Consider the following 16,135-nt stretch of genomic DNA (forward strand, 5'->3'; position numbering starts at 1 on the left):
TAACTGACAACAAATTTGCTTCTCTTTCCTGGCCACAAGTCCCAAACTGTTCAGAAACTTCACCTATTTACTGCTTTACTTTCTGGAGATAATAGCACAAAACTGAAGATTTGTGCATTTGTACCTAACACTCCCTTTATGTCCACCTTGAGAATCATTATTTTCCTTCAAGGCTTGTCAGAGGTGCCATCTTCAAGCTTTTCTAATGCCTTCTTCCTCTCCCCCAACCCTGACCATTCTGAATCTTCTTCATCTGAATCTTCTTCATTCTCAATATGCCTTCTATGAATCTTTGTGAATTTTATCTTTTCCTTCTTACAAATGAAGCTTTTTTCTCTGTTAAAATTTTTTCATACAGTAGGCACTCAGTATATGTATATCGAATTATACTGATTTTTTTTTAAGGGAAATAATGTAAAAATATTTCAGTCAAATCTCTGTTCTCTGGAAGCTATGAAAGAAAGACCTCACTTATATTCTGGACAAAAATACCATGTTTTGAGATAGCCTCGGAAAAAGGGCTAAAAAGAGGATATACTCAGAACCTTTTCCTTCTTCTGGCTTCACAATTGTTTTATAAGGTTGGGTGTACAATAAAATCTGACTGACAGTAGTATATAACTATGGTTTAGTAATTGTCTATTTACCAAAAGATTACAAAAAGGTATGAGTTGAACAGTGTAGCACTTCAACAGTCAAACATTTACTTGTAAAAGATGTTGTGCTCATGGCTTGATGCAGAAGGATATAGAAACTACAAAGCCAAAATAACTGTTGATAGATAGTATGGACACTTTCCCCTTTAAATCAACACCTTTTGTATAGAAATTGGCTAAATTAGCTTTGTTACCATCATTAAATAGTATAGGAGTGCACAGAAGAAGGAGCTCCTAGATAGCTTTGGCTTTTTTCAGGAGGAATTGGTTTTAAGGGTTTACAGGTATACTATTTTGCATGGAAAAATTCTTAAAGTACATTTTCAAATAAGGGCTTTGAATAAACAAATGTTTTTATTGACATTCAAACACATTACCTTCAATAAAAAGTCCAACTATTGAGCAGTAATCAAGCCATACTCAACTTTACTCAGTCTCCAAACCTGCTGAAAACTGTTTAATTAAAAAGACTTTTTAAAATTCCAACTTATAGTTGTTTTGATCTATAATATGTGATTCAATTCTCCTTATGAGAAAATTTCAAGTCACCTAACAATTTTGTGTCCTATGATAACTGTCAATCATAAATTTTAAAATGTTTACCAAAAATAATTTAGATTTATGTGCTAGTTTCTTTAAGTAGATTATAAAAAAAGAAGTTAACTTAGTTTATTATAAAGATGGAGAGGGATAAGCAAATAAAGCTGAACTACAGATTAGATTGTATTAGAAGCTACTGATTCCCTAGGAATTGAAATCAGAATGTATGATACATTGGAGAAAAATTTTTCTTCTTTCTTTTTTTTTTAATGAGGAAGTTTCACAACACATATAATAAAACACTAATTGAATGTAATTAATAGGAGAGAAATGACTAGCTTCATATAGTTTGTCTATGTAAGGGAAAAAATTATTTTTTTGAACCTTTGGATATAAGTGAACTTTAACAGTTCAGTGAATTTTTCTAGTCATTTTTAAAGCAACCCAATATAATGATTTACTGAAACTATATTAACAATGTGAATGAGTCATTAAAATAGAAACAAATTGTCTTTAATAAGTGTTTTTTAAAAGATAGTGTCATTCCCAACAACCAAATTATTAAAAAATAAAATATGAAGTATTTTATGATTCTAAGAAAGAAATTCACATAGAATTTTGAGATATTGTCATACTCTTTTCTAATATGCATTAAGGCATTTTTAAAATGGTAAAAACATACAATTCTGATTAATTTAAAAAAATAATTATGAAATTTAAAGTTTCCAAATGCTATATGTTATACTTGATGATCAAAGAAACTCAAGTGTTGCTATAGAACTAAGGAAAAATTCATCATGTGCGAAAGGAACACACTGAAGCATATGATGATGGTTTATTCCTTAATTGTATCCCAGTTCTAAATTGACTCATTAATTTACCCAAATACAGGGGCATTAAATACACTAATTCTTTCATTTTCAACAAGCACATGCATGAGAGATCATGCCATGGTAGAAATAGTAAATGAATTAATGTTTCTTAAAAATTACATTATTTTTTTCTCTTAAAAAGAACTTTGAAGAAATATATACTCAAAAAAATAAAGCTCCATTATAAAGGCAAATTAGGTCTTATATGGCATGTTGTTGTTGTTCATTTGTTTCAATCATATCCAACTCTTCATGACTCCACTTGCGTATTTCTTGGCAAAAATACTGGAGTGGTTTGTCCTTTCCTTCTCTGGCTCATTTTACTGATGAGGAAACTGAAGCAAGCAGTATTAAGTGATGTACCCAAGTCACACAGCTAGTAAGTGTCTGAGGATAAATTTGAACATAGGACTTCAGCCCAACACCCTACATACTGCACCATCTAGTTGCCTTATATAACATAGATTATCTCAAAAAAAATTTTTTTTAACAAAAACCAGAACAAAGAAAAACATTGTAGTTATCTTAATATCTTAGAAGTTAAACTGAAGAATATAAAGTTTAATTTTTTATTTTTGATTTGTGACTATCAAAGAGCATCAAACTTTGTTCCATATACATCTCAGAAGGAGCCAAAGACTAAGGCTGTCAACTAAAATAACTTTTCTAAGAAAATACCAATTGTACAGATAATCTGATATTAATTACATTGATAAAACCAAGGCAAAATATCAGTGAAAAGAGTTGATATAAATACTAAATAGAATAGAAAAAACCCCACACATTTCTCTTGTAACCAAAGACAATAAAGACAACTTAGAGAAAATTATTATATTTGCCTCCTACGATGCTCAAAAGGTCTAAATAAATTTCTATATGTTGTAGGCAATAATATGGATAATTACACAAGTATCCAAAGTCTCAATTTGGCCTCTTCATACAAAGTACAAAATTTTGTGTCACTATGCAGAAGACTGAAAGAGAACAAGGAGAACAAAGACCTCTCCTTTAGGATAAATAAAAAGGCAAACATCTTTAAAAGTTCTTGCTTGCTATCTGACTTTTCTCCCATGCAGCTTTATTCTATCTCTAGCTTTCTTTCTACCTGCAAAATTAAAAACCTGTTGTGAAGATTAGAACATGTGACTCTATTAGAAAATAATTATTTTTTAATTCATCCCTCATGTGGAAAAATTTTGATTTTTTTTTTTTTTGGACAAGTCATTTAAGCTAATTTATGTCAGTTTCATTATCTATGAAAGGGATAACCAAAGTATATAGCTTGTATAAATAATTTAAGAAATATAAGCATAATCTTTTAGAAAACAATAAAGAATTCTAATTAGAACTGAAGTGGTTAGAACAGCTGAATATACAGTACAAAAAGATAAGAAAATGTCATGAAGTAGACTCAGAATTCTAAGTAGAACTAAATCAGAAACATCCTATAGAGTTAAGAATACCTTGTTCTATGAGGCAATTTACAAATTCCATTTTCTTCCCTCCAGTAATCTTTTTCAATGTTTTAAGAGTCAAAATAATTTTAAAAGTGATATTTTATTATTAAGAATGTATAATCACTTTCAAAATTATCTGACTGTACTTTGACCAAAGGAAAATACAGAGCCCACAATACATTTGAATGTAGATATCCATTAGAATGGAGATAAAAACTCACACTAAAAAAGCAATCAATAAATATGATTTATTTATACCTTAGGCCCTTTCTTTTGAATGAAATCTAGTACAAAATCATATTCTTCTAAAATGCTATTTCATTTTATGAAAAATAAGCCTTCTAGCTTTCCAGTTAGTCCCTTAAAAATGAATTTTTTTCCTGTCAAAGTCATAAACAGGAACTTATGTTTTTAGAACATCAGCAAAAATCACTATGGAAGAAATTCTGTTTTTTAACTCAGGAGCCCCAATTATACAGCTGAGAGACCCAAGTCATTAGCATGGCATATAGAATGTCATCTATATATAAAGTTCAATTTTGAGGAACATGGCATTTCTACATAACTAGCATCCAAATTTCATCATATAGAATGACTATTTTTTGATGAGGAGAGATGAACTATACTTCTATAAAAAAGCAAGAGAAAAGTTTAAACTTTTTTTGATGTTCCTTTCAACTTAATTTTATGAACTGGCTTATTTTTTTTTTCTTAATGTCTCTTTTTCCACAAAGCAATCCAGACAAATTTTTCCACTTATAAAAAACAAATTAATCATATTAAACATGTAAGATACCAAATGTATAAAGCACAGATAGATTATTTACATACAACACTAATTTAGATTTCTAAGTTCCAAGTCCTTACTTTGACAACGTAGTTGAACCTTCGGATATCTTGAATTGCACTTGAAAAGTCTAAGCGGTTAAAGGCTTCTCCCAAGGTACAATAGCCATGCCTCTTTAAAAACAATGAAAAAAAAAAAAAAAACAATTTAAGAGATAATAAGTACACATTGAAATATAAGTTTAAAAACAAACCAATGAAGACATTGATGGATTAGTAAAATATTAAAGCATTTTGGAAGTTTAATCAAAATTTGGAAAAAAATAGAAGTAACAATTTTACGTTATTTTGGCCAGTTAGCCATTTAAAATAAATACTACAGCTAATTTCAAAGTAGTTCATGTGAAATCCCAAAACATAAAAATCTTATGTATTTTAGAACATACTACTGAGGCAGTTAAGTGGTGCAGTAGATAGGAGTGCCAGATCTGGAATCCTAAGAATATTTATCTTCCTGAGTTCAAATCTGGCCTCAGACACTTACTAGTTATGAGACCCTGGGTAAGTCATTAAATCCTGTTTGCCTCAGTTTCTTCATCTGTAAAATGAGCCAGAGAAGAAAAGGACAAATCATTCTTGTATGTTTGCCAAGAAAACAGCTATGATGATAATTCCAATAGGTGGTGACTAGAATTTTCCATGGCTATGCCAAAATGCGCTGGCAGGTCCCAGGTTACAAGGGCTTCAATTACAAATCTGGTGATGGACTAAATGAACCAATCTAGTTAAGTCTGGAAGAATTCATAATCAAATTGCCTTCTGGGCACTGAGTTTTTTAGTGCTACTATGCGCTGAAGATTTAAATTATAGAAGAGCTGTAATCCACATTAGTGGAGGGAAGATCCACACCAACAGCATCAAAGATGTTTGAATACTTACAAGAAGTGAGAGCCACTGTCTTCTTCAAAATAGTATGAAGTCCTTGAACGCAAGGACTATTTCACTTTTGTTTTTGAATCCCCAATGCCCAGGTCAGTATATGCAGCATAACAGGCATTTAATAATTGCTTTTTCATTGACTTATATCTAGTGTGGTCACCCAGTTGTGGAATCAATAGCCACAAAAGATCAAGAAGTTAGTAAGTGGATGGCCCTTTTTGTTCTTTATTCCTCTTTTAACAGTGGTAAGATAGAGTAAAAAAATCCAAGAGCTTTTATTTTATCCTCCTTCCTTTCTTTAACAGCTGTAGGTTCCAAAGAGGGTATACTTCAAGCTAAGTAGCACTGGTGTGACCTTCATGATTCTTTCAAAGAAGGTAAGAATGTCCTCCTTTGATAGTCATATGAAATTCTAGATTTGATTAAAAAAAATTCCTTCCTATCAGAGAATTGCAAAGGTAAGACTACAACCTTAGCATCACTTGGGTCTCATGACAAGAATTTAAGGATCATATCACTTTTGCACTTGTCAAGACTATAATCACAGCTATACTGAAGAAAACATATTCCTTGGCCCATAAAGGGATTTTGGAGTTAGAAAATTTTAACACAGTTCTAAAGGTTAAAGAGGAAAAAATAAAATAAAGCCAGACAAAAATGGAAGAAGATTCTTTTTGTCCATTACTTAGATTAACATTATACTTCAATACGAGTATATGCTATGACACAGAAATATGATTCAGTCAACATGAAGTAGATTTTTAAATGGTCAAGTCTGATTAATATAACAATAATATTTTAAAAAATGATATAGTTCTATGCTCCAAAGTTCTTATTATAACTGTAAAAAAAGAAAACTCAAAATGGCTAAGGGTTAGTTTCTTCCCACATTCTGTCTAAAAAGAGGCATACCCAGTGTTTAATACACTGTGGCACAGATATATTTCCTACACTAAAGAAGGGTGGTATTCTCAGGTTCTATCATGGCTTGGAAGGAAATAACAATTTTCCCTGATTCCTTTCTTTATAAAGTAAATCTAATTTTGAATTGATACCTGTATATAGTTTCCAATGCCTTAATGAGAAAGCTGAAAGTTGGCTATAGCTTTCACTCTGAAATAAAATTTCAGTTTATCTGAAATCAGTTGATAAAAGGATACTAGATTTGGCTATATTTATAATATTACTATTTTCCAGATGCCCATGAATTTTTTTTTAATTCAAATTTGTGCACAAAAAATATTTTGTAAGGAAAACTGGTATCTTGCATTTTTTGAGGCTGAATCAAAAAAAAAAAAAAAAAGGAGCTCAAATTCAGTAAACGTCTGGCAGGATGAAATGAATAACTTTATAACAAAGTAAGCAAAAGCTCTGTACACAGTTAATCACATGGCTTGTCAAAGAAAGAAGGTAGCAAGACCACTGTTATAAGAGGCTAGTTAACACTAGCAATAATCAGTCGCCAGGACACTTTGTAGCCTCCTATCATTTTGTGATGTTAATTTATGAGTAAATGATGGTGGATTGGAAATTGAAGTGATGCTCTTCAGTTGGAAAATGGTTGAACAAGTTGTGGTGTATGATTGTAATGGAATAATAGTATGTTTTAAGAAATGACAAACAGGATGGTTTCAGAATGATAGAGAATAAGCAGCTCTTTGTATGTCCGTGTTAAAAGACAAGATAGATATTACTGTAACATGTAAATGGAATCTTCCAGGTTACTGAGCTAACAGAAAACAAATTGTTCAATTAGGAATAAATTAGCATAGCTATGTTATAAACTTAAGATTTTTTTCTTCAGATAAAATTTTATCCAATAACAAGCACCTTCATTTTCATACACAAGGAATAGAATCTTCATGGTATACTACCTAGGGAAATTTCTTTCTAATACTACTGTCATCTTTACCCAAGATATTTCATTCAGTTTTTACTTTATTCTTATTTTGATGTTCATGTTACACAAAAAGTCTTTCATTTTTCTCTTTTCAAAATTTCAGTCTTCATCTAGAGACACACCTTAAATAGTACTAATTTCTCCTGGAATATTTATTGTAACAATCTATCCCTCTCCAAGGACAACATAAATCAGTTATCCATTATACCAATTTGCATATCAAATCCCATAGTTCATCTATTACAATTTAAATCCAATATTCAAGACATGCAATGCTTTATATAGGCAAAACATTTTTTAAGTTAGAAGTAAAAGGAAGATAATGATTATAGATTTCATATAGTGGTTGAAAATTCTCAAAATGAGCTCAGAAAGGCTAGTTTGAAGGGAATAGGGAGCTATATCTGTTAAAACTTTTAGTGCTACCAGATCAATCAAATGAGTTCCATTCTTATAATGTAATCTTTAGAAAACTTTTTGGGGGTGCTGGTATATTCTCAACTGATAGATTCTTCCATAAACATTCCTGGAATTTCTCACTTAATTTTGCTTGGCAGAATTAGGCCATAATGGATATTTATTTGCTTTCTGAGTCATTTTCCCTGATTGATATAAAGCATGCTGAAAGAGTACATTTGCTCTTTGGTTTAAAAGACAAACTAAGCTATACAATGCTTTGCACACAGTTAAGCACACAATAAATGCTTAAGTAGTGCTACTTGAAAATTCCAAGTTTGGCTTGTCAAAGAAAAGATAAATTTTAACCTACTATACTTGGCGTGACCTTTTAACACTGGATACCTTAAGTCCACTTCTTATAATCCCTGTCTCTACTCAAAACTTGATAGCATTTTGTCTTTTTTTGAGGCTGAAGAGGAAAAAAAAGGCCAAACACAATGGAAGTCTGGCAGGACGAAATCACATCATAGATCAATAAGCAAACTGTGAACATAATTAAGCATGCAATAAATGTTTAAGTTCTTCCAGGTATCATGCAAGTTTCAAGTTTAACTTGTCAAAGAAAGGAGATGGGAAGCCCACTGTTACAAAAGGCTAAGTAGCAATAGGAATAACCAACTGAGAGAAAATTTTATAGCCTCTGATCATTATTTCTACTGTAGAAAGGGACTGCAGAGCCACCTAGACCAACCTCTTCATATACAAATGAAGAAACCAAGGCTGGTTTCTCCAAAGTCACAGATATCATTGCTACATGAGGTTTTCTCCACTATTTATTGTGTGTATGGTAACATATATATATATATATTTTGCATATATACTTTAAGTGCATTATTATTTCCATGAGAGAAGTAAGGTCTTTACTTTGAGGTCTTTAATTTGTATCTTTTTTCCTCTAGTGGACTCTTAATAAATGTTGTTTAACTCACTGCCTGATGTTAAAGGAACACATCTATTAAGGTCCAGGTCAAATGCTATCCCTCTATAAAATTTTTCAGAGATTTCACTGTAAGGCTTGTTTCCTTCTTTCTTTGAATCTTCACAGTACTTTATATTAATCTGAAGACATTTAAGACTTCAACTTTTAAATTTATATACTGGTATCTTCTCTTTATCCCCTCAACTAAATGGTAAACACCTTGAGGTCAGGCACTGTGTCTAATCTCTCTAATCTCTGTATTGTTTATCAAAGTGATTCACATATAGAATGTTCTAAAATAGTTGTTAAATGCATGTATAGGACTGCTTGCCATCTTGGGGAGAGGGGAGAGGGAGGGAGGGGAAAAATCGAATCAGAAGTGAGTGCAAGGGATAATGTTGTAAAAAATTACCCTGGCATGGGTTCTGTCAATAAAAAGTTATTAAAAAAGAAAGAAAAAAAAAAAGAAAACAAGTAAATTACTTTAAAAAAATAAAATATTTGTTAAATGAAGTCAATTTTTTCAATTTTAAGTATGCTCATCAACATTCATTTGACAACTAGGATCATTATTTCAGAAAAAGAAAAAAAAAGGTATATTAACATAAAACCTTTCATTCTACATATGAGAAAATACTTACTTCTCTGGTGCTTTCTTTATGTACATAAATCCATTTTTCACGATAAAAACCTGAAATAAAAATTAACTTTTGAAAAATTCAATGAATTGTTTTTATGGTTTTAAAAAATTTTCATAATGTTAATTTTGAATACAATTAGATTTAGATGATCATTATCCACATTAATTTACTTAGTTGAAGTGGATTATCTTTATTAGATATTTCAGAGCCTTACAAAACTTGGTTTCTAAATCTTATTTCTTAGGAGAAAAAAATGAATCATATCACAGCATATGCCAGTGAAGTACTATGAATTCAGAAGAATCAAAAAGAAGTGGTCTCAGTGAAGCTACAGATATCAGATATAGGTTATGGAAAAGAATTATTTAAAAATTCTCACTTTAAAAAAACTAATTCCTTTTTAAATAAACAATTTCAGTATTTTTAATTTTATGGTTTCTAATTCATAATTAGGATTTTCCTTAGCAATGACCCCAGGAAGTAAAAATGAATGCTTCCTATATGTATCAGGGAATGTGGTATTTTATATACGAGGATTTTCTTTAAAGCACCAAAACTTTATTTTTACTGTTTTGGATGAAAATCTTTAAAAATTTTCTGCCACTTTAAACATGTACATTTAATTTCTTTTTGATGATTTGAGGAATCATAATCACATATCAATTAGAATATTGTTCTAGAACAGAGTGCTTCCTTCAGTGACTACTGAAACTGTCTCAACTTGGCATCATTTACTGTGCTTTTACAATTTTTTTTTTTAATTTTTAAAAATAGTTTGCACACACACATACATCCTCTCAATATTGGTTGTTGATCAGCTGTTAATTCTTGCTATCATCATTCTCTACCCCACCCCCAAATAAATTGCTTTAGGCTAGAAAACAAGTTAATTAAAATTGTTAGAATTAAACAAAATATAAAATGACTGGTCAATTTAAGTTAACTGGCTTTGAATAAAGGCCTGAGTTATAGGAGCAAAATGATTAGACTTTGTGATAGCTATTCCAGTCATTCAGACAGCATATTTTTGTTTACTATCCTTTTTACATGCCAGAAGTCTGATAGCTTCTCCAATGACACAATCTGAAAACTGGGACATTAAAGGGGAAGAAAAAAGATGCTGAGCTATATGTTTATAGATACAATGTAGCATATTGGATAACTATGGGCTCAGAATGGAGGTCTGGGTTCAAGTCCTCTTTTTTGACATTATCTGTGATTGTGGGCAAATCACTTCACTTATGGCTCCAAGTATCTCTCTAAGATTATTTAAGTTAAGATGAGCAGCTTCGGATAATAATTTCTATATCACATGTTCCTTTACACCCAATAAAATCACATGTCCAGACCAAAACCAAAACAAAAGAAACAAACAAAAAACCCTTTCCTATCTAATAAATGTCAGAATAAGTGAATCAATGACACCCCCACACATACATATACATATATGTGTAAAACTATATCATAGAAAATTATCTTACATTGAGTATTTGTGCTTTTTCTAAAGTGATCCTTTTTCCTTTTTTTGGCTGCAAATTCACACTCTCCAGAGTTGAATATATCTTCATCCTCACTATTTACAATACTGAAAGAACAGATATATTTTATTAAAAACAACATCTAGTAAACGCTTCATTCACTTTTCCCTCTACCACATAATCAATCAATAAAAAACAAATTTAGAATTCAAGAGACCAAGGGAAAAAATCCATTCATATTTCTATTCTTAAGACACAAGGGCATATTTGGTAGGCAGGAATAGGCTGTAACATTTTAAACTATGATTTGTGTGCATGAAGTAGCATAAAAACTATTATCAAGAAAATTTTTATTGGGAAGAAAAAAGATATAAAAGTTAGGGATAATAAGGAAAGAATGTTCTAGGTGAAGCACATAAATACTGAAAAACCCACAGAAAACTTCCAGTAAATGGGATATCTTCTTTGGAGAATTTATGAATTGACTTGAATAAAAGGATAAATGGAATGTAACTCACAATGGTGGAGGACACACCCCAAATTAATGCACTGATAAGATTAAGTATCAAAATGTTTATTTTTATTCTAAAAATAAAATGAGAATTTATAGAATAGATCACATTTAAACTATGAGTAGTAACTTCCACTATAGAAATCTGAAATGTTATCCTTTTTTCTCTGAAAATTGAAACCTTGATACTACTTATCTAAACAGCTATTTCAGGAAGATAAGATGTTCAGGAAAATATCAGCATAATAGATTGAAGTCATTTCAGACAGTGATAGAATTTACAAATAATTATATACTAGACCAATGATTAACAATTTTTTTTTGTTCCATGAACCCCCTTCAACATCATCATCAAGTTTGTGTATCCATAGGGTAATTTAATATACAACTCATAATATTTTGCAATTATTTCCTGCTAAAGGCACCATTAAACAATTTTTTGTGCAACACCCCTTTGACCATTGTTTTGTATCCCCATGGGGTTTTGAACCACTAATGGGAAACCATTTTCTAGATGAAAACATTGATTTTAAAAAAGCTTTTTAAATGATTTGCCTACTTTTTATTTCAATGCCTAATACACATTTTTAATACAGATGGCACTCTAAATATGGCACATCAAATGCAATAAATATTTAATAAATGTTTGCTAAATTATTACAGCAATGTAATATTTTCTTAAGCATTAACCATTTAAATATATTACACATTTTATATGGCTTAACTAAACTAAAATAAGAAAACATATATAGGAAAACTTTGACTATTTATACATTAAATAGAGTTGCTCAGATTTTGTGATTTAAAAAAATATTTTTTTAAATTTGGGGAAAGAAAAAGATCAGAAGTTGTTACAGGAGCCACCTGCTAGTGGCTGCTGGGGATTTAATTCTGACCAGGAGAACAGATCTCTTCATGTGAGAGAATGATAACAATACAAGAAGACCAAGAGGCAGTTGCATTCTCTAACCTCTCTTTCCTCTTGCCTTCAATTTATTTCATTCCCAATCCACAAGCAACATCTTGTATCAGTATCAGTATATATCAATGTATCAGTAAAGGCTGATTTTGAATTCCTTCAGGGGTGTTATGATTTACAGCTGTGGGAGCTTTCAGAGAATCAACTTGCCCTTTCACACTTAGGTATGGTCCTTAACAAGAAGTGATTCATGTATTTCATTCATTCATGTATTTTTTTAAATTAAAGTTGTTATTTCCCAGGCATGTGATAAAATATATCAGTCCTAGAATACAAAAAAAAGTAAAAAGACAGGCAAAATCATATAATTTCCTTAACACAGACTGATAATTCAAACTGTCTTTAGTTTGAAAGTAAGAACTTTCTAAAGATAAACTAAGAATAGCACAAGGTATGTGGAAGTGATGCTCAACAACAATAAAGTAACATCACTTTATTTCCCCATCATCATTCTCTGACAAGAAAATTGTACAGAAGCCTCTTTCTACTCAACAACATTCACTTTTAATAAAAACAGCTGAGTTTGCCAAATGAATCTATTTATCACTGTCAGAACAGACTTAAGCAGAACTAGCAATAGCTGTAAATCAACAAGACAAGCAAAAGTGCATTTGGAAAAAAACTTCGTACAAACAAATCTAGTATTCAACAGCAAACACTAAATAATTCCAATTCACAATAATGTGTTGATCCAGGTTAAACCTAATAATATTCGATCTTAAACTATCTTCTGTCAAACTATCCAAATATTGAGCCTAGCAGCTTTTGGATTTGGAAGCCTTCCTAACTAAAACCTAACTAATATATCAAATAAAGAATCACATTTAGTGTTTTAAAAGTGTTGGAGAATAGATTTTGTAATGGGGATGAAAGTGAAGACAGATGGAGAAGCAAGAGGGAATGCACAGAAGATAGATTTCATATACCTAAAAGGTGCTATGGTAATATAAGAGGGGCAGAAAGAAGGATAGAAATGGAAATGTACTAAATTTTATTTTATTGATGCCCAAATTTAAGTTCAATACTTAGGAGAATTAAAAGGAAAAAAACCCAAAATGCACATCTTACTTACTGCTAATGGTTCAGGGTCTGGTGGCTTTTTTAAACAACCTATAATTAGTGCTAACTACCCAAATGTAAGAGTCTATTCTAGTTGTGAAGACTCCATAAGATAGTCTTATCTGGAGATGAGGATTTTGGTTCTAGGAAAGCCCATATGTGGCTCAACTAGCTGCAATCCCAGTTCCTTGTGTTGACTTCAGCTTCTTAAGGCTTTCTCAAGTTGAGTTTGGCCTATAATCTCCTTGGGTTCTCTTAAAAGATTCAGAATACATGGACACCCTTTAGCAGAGCAGAAATCACATTGGCCTTTGGTGGCAAAAATTAAAACAAACAAAATTCTGGGTTATAAAAGATGAAAAAGATAAGGTTACTGCTTTAAGGAAACAAAGAATGTAGCAGGGGAGAGGTCTTGTTACTAAAAAATCATTCACAAAGTAGAAATGAAAAAATCCCTACCAATCAAATTCAGAGGAAAAAGAAGTCCTTCGTGAGGGGAAAAAAGGTAAGGATTGATGGAAGATATGGCACTGGAATTAGACCTTGAAGAATATATCAGATTTAGATAAGCAGAAAAGTGACAATGGGGTATCACTCTACACCAGGGATGGAGAACCATTTTTTCTGCAGAGGGTCATTTGAATATTCATAACATCATTCCCAAGCCATACAAAATTATCAATTTATAACTTCAGCAGTGGGAGGTTGTTCCACTTAGCTTTCTGCTCATCATCACCTGCAGTTGATTATGCAAATAATTTTGCCAGCCTTATAAAATCTCCAAGCTGGAGGTTTTTTTCCCTCTTTTCTATGCGGTGAGAATATTAGCAGACATATAGGAAAAAAGCATGGGATGCATATGGGGAATAGTACATATTTCAGTTAGAATATAGGGTATATGAAGAGGAGAAGGCGAGGATAAGTCTGGAAACATTTAGAATTAAATCACAGCACTTCTAAAATATTAGGCTAATGTCAGAACTTTTAAAAAAATCTGTAGAGGATGTTAGAATGGGGAAGTAAAGGTAAGGACTTGCCTTAGTTTTCCTCTAAACCCTTTTTAAATACTTTAAAATAATGACTCTAAACAAATTTTAGAGTGTCAGAACCCACAAGAAGATGGAGTGAAACAATTTTCCAGAAGATAGCTTGGAAAGTTGGGAGGAGGGGTTTGTTGCATCAGGGTGGGTGCATTTGCAATACAACTGGTACCAGCACAACCTGGGGCTCAGGAAACAAGGATAGACCAGGAGGCCTCTAAATTGGCAGCAGTAGCAGTAATCTCCAGATTTCTCAGCACACAGAGGCCAAGGACAATGCAGAAGAAAAGGTCTGGCATACTAAGGTGTGAGGGGAGCTCCAGTACACAGCAATTTTGGAGCCACTGAATCAACAGCAGTGGCAGCAGCAGTGTGACTTGCCATTTTCAGGAAAAGTTATATACTTTTGGACAAGAGGCATTCTATCAGTCAAAGAGCAAGACTACCAATGAGGAGTTGAGTGACATGTGACCCTTGAAAAGAAAGACTATCTCTATGTTAAGACCACCTCAGTCTTGGGAAATTTAGACAAAAGGATCTGTCTTCACCCAAAGTTGATTGTATGGGATTCACCTTAGAATAGCAATTCCTTGTAAGATTGAGTTAGACCAGATAGAGAAGTTTAGCTGATTGTCAGAGGCTGAGGTCTTGAAATGAGAATAAAGAAAAGGGGGAATTCTAAATCTTCCCAAATCATTAATTATTAATAATCACTTCTCTCAGATGTATTCAAGATATATCATGAAAATAAAATCTATAAATTTGAAGGATCTGATGAAATATTGAATGTGAGGGGGGAAGTTTGATGCCACAGTGGATGGAATACTGGCCATGGAGTCAGGAGAATTTAGTTCAAATATGGTCTCAGACACATAACACCTGCTAGTGATGTGTCTTTGGACAAATCACTTAACCTTAATTCCCTACAAAAAAAAGAAAAGAAAAACAATGGGGGAAGAAAGAAAAACTGCATATAGGGAATAGGAGAATTCATATATATATATCTATAGTCTCAAGTATGCATGTGACAATACTGTAGAGCCCAGTTTCTTAAACTGTGGTTGGCAATCCTACGTGGGGTCTTGTAACCTAATGTGGGGGTCATGAAATTACGCTTTATTATCAGCAAAAGTTTGATTTGTATATGTATTTCATATTAATTATATGCCTATGGTCATGTGAAAATTTATTGAGCAAAAAGAGGTTATGAGTGGGAAAAGTTTAAGAAGCCTAGCCATAGAGGAATTTAAGAAGAAACAAATTTTGGTTTTAGCCAAAAAAAAAAAAAAAAAAAAAAAAAGTTTTTTTTTTTTTTTTGAGAAGGCTCTTTAAATATAACTTTCTTCGTCTAATTTCTGTCAATACCACTGAAAGATGGGAAAATTCTATGGAAGAATTTTTGAAAGTTAAAATATCAAAATTTAAAGAGAATGAGAACAATAAACATTTTACAAAAGACATTAGTGTAATATTATTTAATATTTTAAAATAAAATCTTCATATTTAAGATTTCCCAAATCAAAGAAATTGACCTAATGTCTCCAAAAATGGTACAATGTACTCACATCTCAGAGTAAAAATTCATGACCTGCTTTCAGCATGATAATATACCACTTGCCACAGATAAATAATTTTTAAAAATATATAATGGTACTTTTATGATGTGAGAAGTTTAAATTGCAGAAAACATAAATTTTCAAATATGAGGTCTTCATAAATCTACAATTTTTCGACACATACCACCAGAATTTTAAATTATCTTATCAAAAGTTAAGTGTACCAATAACACTTCATTCACTTTTTTAAGTCAAATTGTCTAAAATGTAATTAAAACTACAAGAATCCTTCTGAAGACACATCTGAACAAACCCATCTAAAAGTGTAGCATGCTATCAAAAG

At 31.5% G+C, this 16,135-nt stretch overlaps 1 protein-coding gene across 4 annotated transcripts in view; it reads right to left on the reverse strand.

The window, feature by feature from the left end:
* The window catches only part of FBXO25 (F-box protein 25), a 158,577-nt gene that overhangs the window by 45,739 nt on the left and 96,703 nt on the right, over window positions 1-16,135 (reverse strand). For all 4 annotated transcript variants that reach the window (XM_031951158.1, XM_031951159.1, XM_031951161.1 and 1 more), the window contains exons 3-5: window positions 10,651-10,754; window positions 9,170-9,219; window positions 4,393-4,485 (exon numbers count right to left, since the gene is read on the reverse strand). In XM_031951158.1, the coding sequence (XP_031807018.1) occupies window positions 4,393-4,485; window positions 9,170-9,219; window positions 10,651-10,754 (247 nt within the window). The remainder of the gene's footprint in view (window positions 1-4,392; window positions 4,486-9,169; window positions 9,220-10,650; window positions 10,755-16,135) is intronic.

The sequence above is a fragment of the Sarcophilus harrisii genome, chromosome 2 (genome assembly GCF_902635505.1).
Source record: "Sarcophilus harrisii chromosome 2, mSarHar1.11, whole genome shotgun sequence".
Classification (NCBI taxonomy): Eukaryota; Metazoa; Chordata; class Mammalia; order Dasyuromorphia; family Dasyuridae; genus Sarcophilus; species Sarcophilus harrisii.